The 12,638-nt window shown below is 45.5% G+C and overlaps 1 protein-coding gene across 3 annotated transcripts in view; it reads left to right on the forward strand.

Moving 5' to 3' along the window:
* The window catches only part of LOC119660818, a 43,852-nt gene that overhangs the window by 12,297 nt on the left and 18,917 nt on the right, over positions 1 to 12,638 (forward strand). Inside the window, exons 5-7 of one of the 3 annotated variants that reach the window (XM_038069671.1) lie at positions 4,927 to 5,028; positions 5,095 to 5,121; positions 5,184 to 5,369. In XM_038069671.1, the coding sequence (XP_037925599.1) occupies positions 4,927 to 5,028; positions 5,095 to 5,121; positions 5,184 to 5,369 (315 nt within the window). Of the gene's footprint in view, positions 1 to 4,926; positions 5,122 to 5,183; positions 5,370 to 12,638 lie in introns of all 3 variants that reach the window. The other 2 variants (XM_038069670.1, XM_038069672.1) reach the window with 2 other exon arrangements.

Below are 12,638 nucleotides of genomic sequence, written 5' to 3' on the forward strand. Positions count from 1 at the left end.
AATAGCAACTAAAGAGGTTTCTTTGGCCTCTACTTGCTTGTCCTACAACTACCGAGTTGATAATGAGTTGCTCTTTGCAACCCCTTGACCCAACTCGGCAGCCTTTCTGCTCCTCGGACAGAATGTTGTTGGTCTCGAGGTGCGCATTGACTCTTCCACTAATAATGGACGTTATGAATTTGTAGAGGGTTGGTAAGCAAGTGATCGATCTTGTGTCTGCGGGGTCCTGCACCGTGTCCTCCTTAGGGATAAGGTAGGTAATCCCTGCAGTGAGGAAGGGTGGAAATTCCTCCGGCCGACTCATGACCTCATTTATGCTGTGCGCCAACCGACTGTGTATGCTGGTAAATTTCTTATACCAGAAATTCTGCACCCGATCCAGACCTGGGCCCCTCCAGTTCTTCGAGCTGTTTATGGCTCGTCGAACTTCCTCTTCGGTAACATCCGCAAAATTTATACCAGGCGTATTAGCATGGCGGGTGCCTTCGGCGGTGATCCATTCAGCATGCTGGGAGGGTAACCCCCAAAGTCCACCCCAATACTCTTTCGCTTCCGTCACCGAGAACTGTATTGTCTGGACGCTTTGTTGGGATTCGTTGAGGGATCTGAAAAAACTCCGCTAGTTCCTCGCGTATGTTGCATTCTGGACACGTCTGGAATGACTTTCGCCACCGTCGTAACCGACTGCATACGACAGAAAGTTTCTGTTTTAGTGTGTCCAGAATTTCAACTACGTGTGTCTCACTGGGGATGGCATAGTTCCGGTCCCCTTTGCACTTTATTTCTCACCCGTCGGCTGGCATTTCCAGTCTTGATCTGAATGAGTCTAGCAATGTCCTGCCGTAGTGAGTCCCGCCGACGTTCCAGACGAATTTTCCATGGTTGATCTCTTCGGCCACTCAAGCCAATAACGCGAAAGGGAAGCTACTGACCGTGCCATCTGATAGCAGGCAAAGGCACCACAATACACAAATGATTGTAGTTGCAGCAGCGACATATCAGCACACAGTCGAGATGCAATCTCATCATTGATTTGAGATAGAATTCCCGGAGTTGCTGGAGATGCATAGAGCCTGGGAATACATGGTCTATGCAAAGGATCCATATCCGAGAATTCTATACACGCTCTTTGGAATTGGTCCCGAACCTTAGCGGAAATCTCAGCTGGACGGTGGAGAAGAGTGCTTCGGCGAGTACTGAACCTGTTGCCTGCAGTGCGGCGTGGTGTTGTTGGTGCCGCCGCCTCTGCCCCCATCGACTCTCGGTCACCAGTTTCCTCGATGACCTCAAGTCGAACACGTTCCCTGATGGTGGCCGGGATTGTGTCGCTGCGGGTAATAAAGCGGTACTGGTCTGCGACTTGCTGCACAGTCACGTGCGCGAATTGCGGGAAACGCTCGACGAATTTCTGGTGCAACAAGGGGCGGTAAGATGTTGTACCCGCCCCCGCCGTTATTTCGTAGTAGGAGCAGATGACGAAGAGGTTCATTTCTTCAGTCCATTTCTTCCGCTGCCTACGCGAACCTCCTGAAGTGGTCGCCACAGATTGTGGCGAAACAGCTGCAGCAGCCAGAGCTGTGCTTCTGGTTGTCGTGGCGCCTAGACGTCGAACCGCCCCATGACTAGCGGTTTCGACGCCGTGCTGTCCATTACGAGGTTAGTAATTGTCTTCTATTTGTAGTTAAATCTAAAATTGATAGACCAGTACCTAACTCCAAACTACAATTTTATTTTATTATGTATATATGTATTTCGGGAGCCTACTTACTCCTTTCATCAACAATTGCGATTCAACGGTTCTATTTATAATAAAAACACTAATTACCTAAATTACTTTTTAACAGAAAAGCGTGAAATTATGAACCTAATTATCTATTAATTACCGCGGCAGGTCTTATCAGTTCACACGGGATGACCCCTTTAAACGCCACCTGACAACCGCGTGCAACCTGCAGCCAAAGAGGATGCTCGAAAGGTGGTACAGGATGCTGAAGGCCGCTATAATCGCCCAAGACGACCCTTCTTGCTCGCAGGTCCTACCACTCGTTCTACTAGGGAAGTGTAAAATTTCTTTCACAAAATATGGCCATGTGGGGTATCATACGGAAGGGCTCCATTGGTATTGTTTCTGACATTGGGTGAAGCGTAAGGGGTGCGAGCTCAAAATGTATGACCCGAAAATGGTAAGAGGTTACATTCTTATACAACCGAAAATTTGAAAAAAATCACAATATTTCACTTATACAAAATCCAGGCCAGAAGATACATCCCATTCAGATACCTGTTTAAACAAGGTTAATAATAATAGCATATTACCATATTTTAGAAATTTACTCGAAAACACTCTTTAAGTTCAGATACGTAATAAGATGTAACAAAGTAATAGATGGTCAAAATTTACTCCTTGACGTGAATTTATTGCATTGTGTATGGCGTCATCATCAAATATGCACATATGAGCAGCAGGTAACGGGGACATTTTATTTTTCCTTTTTGTATTTTTTTTCATAGTTATTTATATGTCGGCGTCAATTACTCGAGATATACAAATACATATATGTCAATGAAGTTTGGGAATATGTATCCAACTAAGATGGATACGTAGGTAAGTTAGTACCAGAAGTAGTCAATTTACGTACATATAAATATCTGAGCTAATGCTTTTGTGTAGGGAGTAAAGAGAAAATATTCGAACACTTTAGATGAAATGCGATGTATATGTATGTGTCACTGTAAGGTGCAGGCATTGTTTGTTTGTTTAGGATGAGCACAATATCTGTCTTTATTATGTAAATATATCTTGGAATGTGGAAATATTGAAAAAAATGTTTTGAATTCATAGCTATGTACGATTTATTATTGAACAAGTCGGGAAACCGGAAGCTGGGCGCTTGAGGTATGAAAGGTTTCGTTCACTTCTTCTGCGAGTATATTTGAGTGTAGAATTATCCCACTTTTACGTAGCCTGTTAAGAATATGCATTTAGCATGTCAGATTTAGTACTTCGGGTTGTAAATTTGCACGGTAAAGACAACTTTGAGCTACTGTAACTTTGTTACTAATGGTATGATTTTGATTAAAGTTGGAGATAATATGCTTCATATTATATTTTATACTACTACCAACTTTTATAACTCTGAGGTAAAGATAAGGGGGGTTTTACTCAATTTTCCCAAAAATATGGTAATATACTATTATTAACATAATTCGAACAGATATCGATATGGAGAGTATTTTGAGGCCTGGGTACCGTATAGAGGCAGCTTCATGATTTTTTTCAGATTTTTCGGTTGAGTAGTTTCTGAGAATGGGTCCGTTAAAGAAACCATCACTTTCCGTCCCTCCCACTCCCCGCCTTTTTAACAAATCTCTTCTAAAAGTACTAATGAAGACCTTTCATTTCATACACCACATGACTATATTTGGTAAAGAAAAATTTTAAAATCTCAACGTAGAAGGATAGAAGGCTATTACTCACTGCATGTCTGGGGGTCCACAGTTCCCACCTTCTCACCAAATTTCGTGTCAATCGGTATAGCCGTTTCTGAGAAAAGTGCCTGTGACAGACAGACAGAGAGACGGACAGACAGACATTGAACCGATTTTTATAAGATTTTCTTTTACAAACAAAACCTTAAAAACCTGCATAGCATCGGAAACAATATCTAACATCTGGCATTTATTCTACCATTGCAGCTATGAATGGAGGTTAGTTTATTTCTGAATTGATTTTATTTCGAATTATATTAGCTACAGCGAAAATAACATCGTTTTAAATTCTATTCGATAATTACAACTATTCTCAACTCAATGTAAATTCGTGTTTACTAAAATGGACCACTTATTTTAATGTGATACACCATTCTGTCATGTGTCGTTAATTTACGCAGAAAAAGCTTACAAATCTATGGAGAGTAGATGAAATATGGTTCTAAGTTCCACGCCATTTCACAATGATCTCAGCGGTGTTAATTAATGCATCGTGATACGATTCACAATAGAAACCAACCTGCGGTTTGTCGATCGCGTTTTTGACATATACATTACGAATAAATAGCAGTAAATACTCTACAGAGACTGCTAGGGCTTGAAGAAACAATTCCGTGGGGGACCCGCCATGCGCGTCAGTCTTGCCCTGCTTTACTATATTGGTGACGAGAATGGCTCCACATCTATTTGGACGGCAACTCGTATCCGTATGTTATGGTAGCATCATCCAAAAGAGGTGAAACTTCACCGGATATTATACATCTTAGAATCATGGCGAACTGCTCTTCCCCACCTCTTTAGCTGTTTACCATCCTGAATAAGAGGCCTATCATTGACATCCATTACAAGACTATCGAAGCCCATACGACCAATGTGCGAGGCCAGATAAAAGCAGCAGGATCAATCTCAAGACCATTCACTATCTCCACATAGATATGTTACCAAATTTTGCATCATTAAAAGAGCATTTGCATCATCTCTCAGCATTAAACTCCAGACAAAACGATATCATCTCCCAAAACACTAAACTCCAGAACATCAATTTAAATGTCTTTTGTTGTGTACATTTGTTAGAACATAATCAAACTAAAACATTACACATTGCAAAAATTCAAATGTTCATCTCTTTTGTTTGGATAGTAATTTTGTTTTGATCATAGTATAAAAGACAATTGTTAATTATGTGTTACTTTAGTCAAATTTTAGGTACCAATAAAGGAAGTTAAGAAAGAATAATTGTCTTTCAATTAGATAATTTAACTCGCGATTACAGCCAACGTGATTGTAGCTGGAACGACAAGTTTTACAGCGTCGAAATCTATAAATTCTTCCATAACCCAAGCAATCAGTATTTGACTTTTTCCCCGTATTATATTATCTCTATATTCCTATAAAGAGGACTGGTCCCTTTAATAAAAGTTATTCAATTTTCCCTAGTTTGCTTCTCGGAAGTTATCTGAAGTGGAATCAAGTGCTTTCGATGACATGCAATATAAATATAATGACCTGGCTGGAATTCGAGCCAACAAAAAACTTGACGTGAGGAAGCTTAAATTGGAGATTAAACACCAGAAACTTTACATACGAATTTTTCATATTTACCAGCAATTTCGGTATCTTCTGAAGTTAATTGTAAGTGAACTTCCTATTTTAGAGTTTTTGTGTATCATCTTTTACGTACTTTTGCATTCTAGGAATACTTTGACCATGTTAGTGACACTTGTGACGATATTTCAACCCGAGGAATGACCACATTGCTCGATTCGACACCAATGAAGCATGGATCATATGAAACAAAAACGCTGGAAGCAGCGATGGATCAATTTATTCGACCATGTCTCCTGCAAAAGACTTATATGGACCCCTCCGTTTGGGAACGGGTAAGCTAGATTACTAAGTGATTTTTTTGAACGAATTCCGTTTGCTTCAGTCTTTTTAAGGTTCTGTGTAAAGCAAATCAAAAATCGGTTTCCTGTCTGTCTGTCACGCGCATTTTTCTCGGAAACAGTTGTAGCGATTGACACCAGATTTGGTGGGAAGGTGTAAACTGGGAACGCTCACGCATGCAGTGAATTACGTCATTCTACGTCGAGCTTAAGGGGGTGCCTCCATATATGTAAATGGAGGGTCCATATTCGTTTTTCACCAAATATAGTCATGTGCGGGATCAAATGAAAAGGTTTCGATTAGTATTTTCCGATGCCAGCCTTAGTTTTGACATCTGCTGGAAAGGTGGGGAATGCGGGGGGTCGAAATTGATCATTTCTATAACGGACCCATTCTCAGGAACTACTCAACCGAAAGATCTGAAAAGAGGTTGCCTCTATATGGTACCTAAGCTCCGAAATAAAGTTAAAAAAGTAAAGTTAATAATATCATAGTATATTACTATAATTTTTAGTAACTGGCTGGAAAATCCCCTTAAGTACATCCTAGTACCACAAAATGTTGAATCACTTTAGGCTATAATATAGAGCATTATCCTTAAGTAATTCAATTTAAGTAATTAACATTACTTCTTATTTTTATTAATATATTTAAGCGAACTCAATGCGAATTCTATACAGCAAACTCAACGCGAATTCTATACAGCAAAACTTAACTCAAATTCTATTTTTACGAACTCAAAAAGGACTTCCGTATTCTTTAGCAATTTTCAACTTAATTAATTAAATTCAGTGACAGGTCTGAAAAACATAATTACTGCGATCTTCCACTCCCTTGGCGTGCCGCGCAAAGTGGATAGATCCGCGCCATCTATTCGCTCGCAACATTCGAAATAAATTTCGAATGCTGCGAATCCTGCCGCGCCACATCACTCCGCCCCCAGATGAAACCTAGGGGGTTTCAGCGACTGATCCCCGAACTTCGTTCGCCGTTAATCCACAAAGCGGACACGACGTTGCTTCGGGGCGCACGCGGGTTTCAGCCTGGACAAAGAGACCGCCTTTTTGTGACCACCGATCTCGAGCTGGAAGAAATGTTCTCCCCGCTCGAGAACGCGGTACGGGCCCTCATATGGAGGCTGCAGCGGCTTCCGGACGGCATCCGTTCTGATCAGCACATGCGTGCATGTGTCCAGTTCCTTGGGCGAACAAGCAGGTATGGACGAGTGTCGAGTGGGTGGTGGCGCCTTGATGCGCCGGAGATTGTCCCTCAGCAGACGCACCAACCCCGACTCCGTGAGACCCGATCTCTTGTCGAAGACCGGATCGCTTGGGAGTCTTGGGTTCTCCCCGTAAACCAGCTCCGCGGGGCTGGCAGCAAATTCCTCTCGGCGGGTTGTACGAAGGCCGAGTAGGACGAGAGGCAAGACTTGCGTCCAGGACGGGTCGTCGCGTGCCATAATGGCGGCTTTCAGCGTCCGGTGCCAACGTTCCAACATCCCATTGGATTGTGGGTGGTATGCCGTAGTCCGCTGGCGTTTAAAACCAAGGAGTTTGCCTAACTCGGAGAAAAGGGTGGACTCAAATTGCATTCCCTGGTCAGTGATGACCACTGCAGGGACGCCAAAGCGAGGTATCCACTCTCGACAGAGGGCTTCAGCACATGATTGCGCCGTGATGTCTTTCAGAGGTATTGCCTCAGGCCACCGCGTGAACCTGTCGATGATTGTGAGGCAATACTTATAACCATGCGAGTCTCGCAAAGGCCCTATAATGTCGAGGTGTATGGTGTGGAAACGCTTGGTAGTGCGGGGGAATGAGCCCACTTCTTTCCTAACATGCCTGGAGACTTTACATTTTTGGCATGCGATGCACTCTCTGGCCCAGGAATTAATATCCTTGTTCATGGAGGGCCCGAAGTATTTTCCGGTGACTAACCGGTTTGTTGTCCTGATGCCGGGGTGCGCCAAGTCATGAACTGCGTGGAACACTTCCTTGCGAAATGTGGCCGGAATGTATGGCCGAGGTCCCTTTTCCGAGTCTTCGCAGCAGAGCGAGAGGTTTGAGCCGAAGATGGGCAACTCCCGAAATTTGTATTTGGGGTTGGACTTGAGGCTCTGAAGTGCTGCGTCATCCACTTGCGCCTTGGCAATAGCCGAGAAATCGAGTGAGGCGGGGATGTTAACTTCGGAGACACGAGACAAAGCGTCAGCAACAATGTTGTCCTTCCCGGACACGTGCTGGATGTCCGACGTAAACTGGCTTATGAAGCTCAGGTGTCGAAGCTGACGAGGGGACGCTTTGTCGGGCTTCTGTTTCAAAGCGAACGTGAGAGGCTTATGGTCCGTGAACACTGTGAACGGCCTGCCTTCTAGGGAGAAACGGAAGTATTTGATGGACAGGTATGCGGCGAGCAGTTCGCGATCGTAGGTGCTGTAGTTCCGTTGAGCGGGATTCAACTGCTTCGAGAAGAAGCTCAATGGCTGCCAAACTTGGTCCACCTTTTGGTGAAGGGCAGCACCTACTGCGATGTCAGAGGCATCAACAAAAACGGCTAGGGGTGCATCTTGCAGAGGGAATGCCAAGAGTGTAGCGTCAGCCAGTTGTTGACGAGATTTGTCAAACGCGCAGATAGCCTCTTCAGACCACACGATCTCTCGTGTGTCCTTAGTTTTGGGGCCAGACAAGTACGCGTTCAAAATGGACTGGTGATGGGCGGCCTTGGGCAGGAAACGACGGTAGAAGTTTAGCATGCCCAAGAACCTCCTCAACTCCCTCACTGTCTTTGGACGCGGGAAGCTTGTGATAGCTTGCACCTTGTCTGGGTCGGGCTGTATTCCTTCAGGGGAAATGAAATGGCCGAGGAATCTCACCTGTTGTTGAAGGAATTTGCATTTCTCAACGTTTAGGACTAAACCGGCCTCAAGGAGACGTTGAAAAATGCACTCGAGATGGGCTAAGTGCTCAGACTCAGTGGAAGAAGCGACCAAAACATCATCCAAATATACGAAACAGAATTCGAGGTTTCGCAGGACTGAGTGAATGAACCTTTGAAAGGTTTGCGCCGCATTGCACAATCCGAAAGTCATTCGGGTGAACTCGAAGAGTCCAAAGGGTGTGCATATTGCCGTCTTTGGAATGTCTTCAGGAGCTACTGGGATTTGGTGATAAGCCTTGGTTAAGTCCAAGGTCGAAAAGATGCGGCAATTCGCGAGGTGATGCGCAAAGTCGTGGATGAGTGGAATTGGATATCGGTCAGGAACAGTCTGTGCATTTAGCCTTCTGTAATCCCCACATGGGCGCCATTCGCCGTTTGGCTTAGGGACCATATGCAGTGGGGAAGACCAACAGCTGTTTGAGGGCCTGCAGATACCCTGTTGAACGAGTTGTTCAAACTCTTTCCGTGCAATTGCCAGTTTCTGAGATGGTAGAGGACGCACCTTCGAGAAGATCGGGGAACCAGTAGTGATAATGTGGTGCTGCACATTGTGCTTCACTGGTTTGGAGAGACTACAGTTGGTAGTAATCTGGCTGAACTTTTGGAGAAGTGCCCGAACACGAGAGTCGGTAATGTCTTCTAAAAGAACGGAAAGATTATTGCCTGGGTGAGATACCATATGTCCCGACGAATTAAGGTTGGTCGTGGAATCTATAAGAGACTTGTTTTGCAAGTCCACCAGCAATCCATAGTGACACAGGAAGTCTGCGCCTAGTATGGGGAAGCTGACATCCGCCAGGATGAAACGCCACGAAAACGTCCTACGCAAGCCAAGACTCACGTCCACTTGCCTATACCCGTACGTGTTTATGCGGGAGGAATTTGCTGCCGCAAGTTTGAGCGGTTGAGGGAAAAGTTGATGATGCTGGGGTACGGGAAGAACCGAAACCTCCGCACCCGTGTCGACGAGGTAGTTGCGCCTGCTGAGGGGGTCGAAAATAGTTAGGCGACGTGGCGCTGCGTTCTGGGTGGCCGCCGCCAAGACTCCCCGCGGACCTAGTTTTTTGCGGTAGAAGAGAATCTACACGGTAGCGTACATCTTGTCGCTTTATCCCCGAATCTGCGGTGGTACCAGCAAATCCCTTGGTCCGTGGACTGTCTTGACGACCTGCTACCTGATCGCCCTTTTCGGGTGGCAGACCGTGAGCGTGCTCGCGATCTGGCGCCCGAACGCTGAGCGTCCAACGTCGCCCGCATCTCGGCCATACTGGCTGTTAAAGCAGCAATCTCGCGCCTCAATTCACCCACCTCATCCGACGGTGGTTGAACGGCCGCCAAGGTTGGGCGTACGTACACCTCCTGAACCTGGTCGGCCGTCGCTGCCAGTTCCTCCAAGGAACCGGAGACGCAAGCGAGGATCGCCTGGGTGCCCTCCGGGAGCCGACGCAGCCAGAGCGACTTGATCAGGTCTTCGCCGATCTTACTCCCACCCAATTGCCTCATTTCACGAAGCAATTGGCTGGGAGTTCGATCACCTAAGGTTAAACCTGCCAGCAAGTGGTCTAATTTTGCCGACTCGCTTGCCGACAGGCGCCTGATCAACTCGCTCTTGAGCTGCACGTACGATGTCGACTTCACCACGTCGGACACCAGAAGTATGGACTCTTCGTCCAGGCCGACCACCGCGTAGTTGAAACGGGTCGCGTCCGATGTGATGCCGGACATTTGGAATTGTGCTTCCAAATGCACGAACCACAGCTCGGGGTTCCGCCGCCAAAACGGAGGAACGCGTACGGCGAGGGCGGTCACTTGCGGGTCCGATGGGCCTGCCGTGTCTTTATTGTCAAAAGACATTTTTCTTACAGGGAAGTACGAGATTGAGATGTAAACGCGGTGAGTTTATACTGAAACGCGGTGAACTTTACACCGACACGGCAGGTCGCACCCACAAATGCACACAAGAAACGAGAAAAAACGAAGCGGACGCTATCCAGCGCAGACCAAAAACACCACCAATGAGAATGGAGGACTCGCGATGCTAAACACCTGCACGCCGTCTCTTGCAGCGATTTCAATTTTTTTATTACTATTTTTTTTAACTGAATAAATAAATAAATATTATATATAAATGAATAATAATTTCTCTTAAGTATAACTCCTCGTTGTTTGTCGGCTGTAGCTGCGGCGTTGGCGGTGCTGGGGACGTCCGTTTGTTGCCGTTGTTGATCGTTGTGGCAATGATGACTAGTCCGGTGCGTGAAAGGTGTTGTGCAGGAGGGCGTGCGTACGGGAAGTCGCGTGAAAATCCACTTCTGGTGAGGGTCCGACGTGTGTCGCGCAGTACACTGTGTAGAGAAGGTTTTCTCGCGTTTTTCTTTCTTGCCTCTGCTCCGACTCGGGATGTGGAGATGTGACACGTTTTCGTGATGTTTACCACGGCACTCCACACTCAACTGTAGATGCGAACGCGTGAAAATCGCTTGCCGTACGGTCTACTGATGTTTTGAAAGGATTTCTCAGTCCTTGGAAGTTCTATTTCTGCCGTGTTGCTCGGACGAATTTTTGTCGTTAATAGAACTTCACCAATGTCGGCGATGGTGGACAATTATTCACTTTTAATATTGACTTAGAGTGAAATACAATTAACGTATAACAACTAAAACGGCGGCACCTGCTGAGGAGGCGGCGATGGTGGCGGAGCCTTCGGCTCCTGCTGCGATAGCGATGGTTGCAGCGGTGATATTGGTGTCGGCTGCGACGGTAGCGGCTACGGCGGTGACGGCGGCGGCTTCGACCTCTGCGGCGATGGTGGAGTTGAGTGCGGCGGCGAAAGTGGCTGCGGCAGCGATGGCGGCTGCGGCTGCGGAACTCTTACTTATCTCCAATCGGTTGTTGCGGCTGCCTGCTGGGCGATTGTGCTTGCGCAGACTGCGATTCGTTGATGGGGATGATGATGTGCTTGAGTTTTTCAATTTTGCAGGTTCTGGGAATTCGGGATCTTAGTTGTTGATGCTGTTGGTGCGAGTTCCGGGGTCACCAATTAAGTAATTCAATTTAAGTAATTAACATTACTTCTTATTTTTATTAATATATTTAAGCGAACTCAATGCGAATTCTATACAGCAAACTCAACGCGAATTCTATACAGCAAAACTTAACTCAAATTCTATTTTTACGAACTCAAAAAGGACTTCCGTATTCTTTAGCAATTTTCAACTTAATTAATTAAATTCAGTGACAGGTCTGAAAAACATAATTACTGCGATCTTCCACTCCCTTGGCGTGCCGCGCAAAGTGGATAGATCCGCGCCATCTATTCGCTCGCAACATTCGAAATAAATTTCGAATGCTGCGAATCCTGCCGCGCCACAATCCTACCAAGTTTGGTAGAAATCGCACTATTGCAAGGAAAATTATAATAGGTCAAGATTGTTTCTTCCTTGCAATACTTTGAATGTGAATTTCACTTGAATCACTTTCAAGTGAAATTCATTATATTCTCATGTAATATATGCATATATTACGTGCAACGTATTAATGGGACAAACGTACACTCAAATCTCTTTATAAAAGAAATACGCAAAATCTTTCATACCTGAAGCGTCCAGCTTCCAGTTTCTCGACTTGTTTATTGGTTGCTTTCGATTCGGCCGCTATTCATGGAAAATGGGTTTCAGGGTTTTCATCGCTGGTGAATTCGCTTCTGTTGACGCATTAAACGGCCGTGGATAAAGCTGATGGCTGGGGCGAGAAAATGTCAACTGACACTCTAGAAATGGGTTCCTTGATAGTGAACCGTCGGCAGGGATAATTATATTAAGTATCTTATTAAAACAGAAGAGGGTTCTGGAGCCGGAGTCTACCTCTCGAATAAAAACGAGAAGTGGGATTTTCCTTTGGAACAAAATGCAACGGTTTTTCAAACCAAAGTTTATGCGATCCAAAGGGCGGCAAACTTGGTGATTGACGAGCAGTTAAGGGGGAGGCGCATCGCAATCTGCAGTGGCAGCCAAGCTGCATTGAGCGCATTAAGTAGTTTTTTGATCACCTCGAAAATCGTCCAGGAATGCAGAAACCGTTTGAACTCTATGTCTAGATTCAAAACGGTGGAAATACTCTGGCTACCTGGTCACTGTGGCGTAGAGAGAAATGAAATCTCGGACGCTTTAGCGAAAGAGGGGTCAATCCCCCCTATGCCGGGACCGGAGCCAGCAATTGGAGTATCAGTAGCATTGGCTAAATCTGTTTTCGAAAACTGGGAACAAGCTTCCCACAATGACAGGTAGCAGAGCCTATATGCTGCTCAATCCACCAAACTTTTCCTG

Source organism: Hermetia illucens, chromosome 7 (genome assembly GCF_905115235.1).
Source record: "Hermetia illucens chromosome 7, iHerIll2.2.curated.20191125, whole genome shotgun sequence".
In the NCBI taxonomy this organism is placed as follows: domain Eukaryota; kingdom Metazoa; phylum Arthropoda; class Insecta; order Diptera; family Stratiomyidae; genus Hermetia; species Hermetia illucens.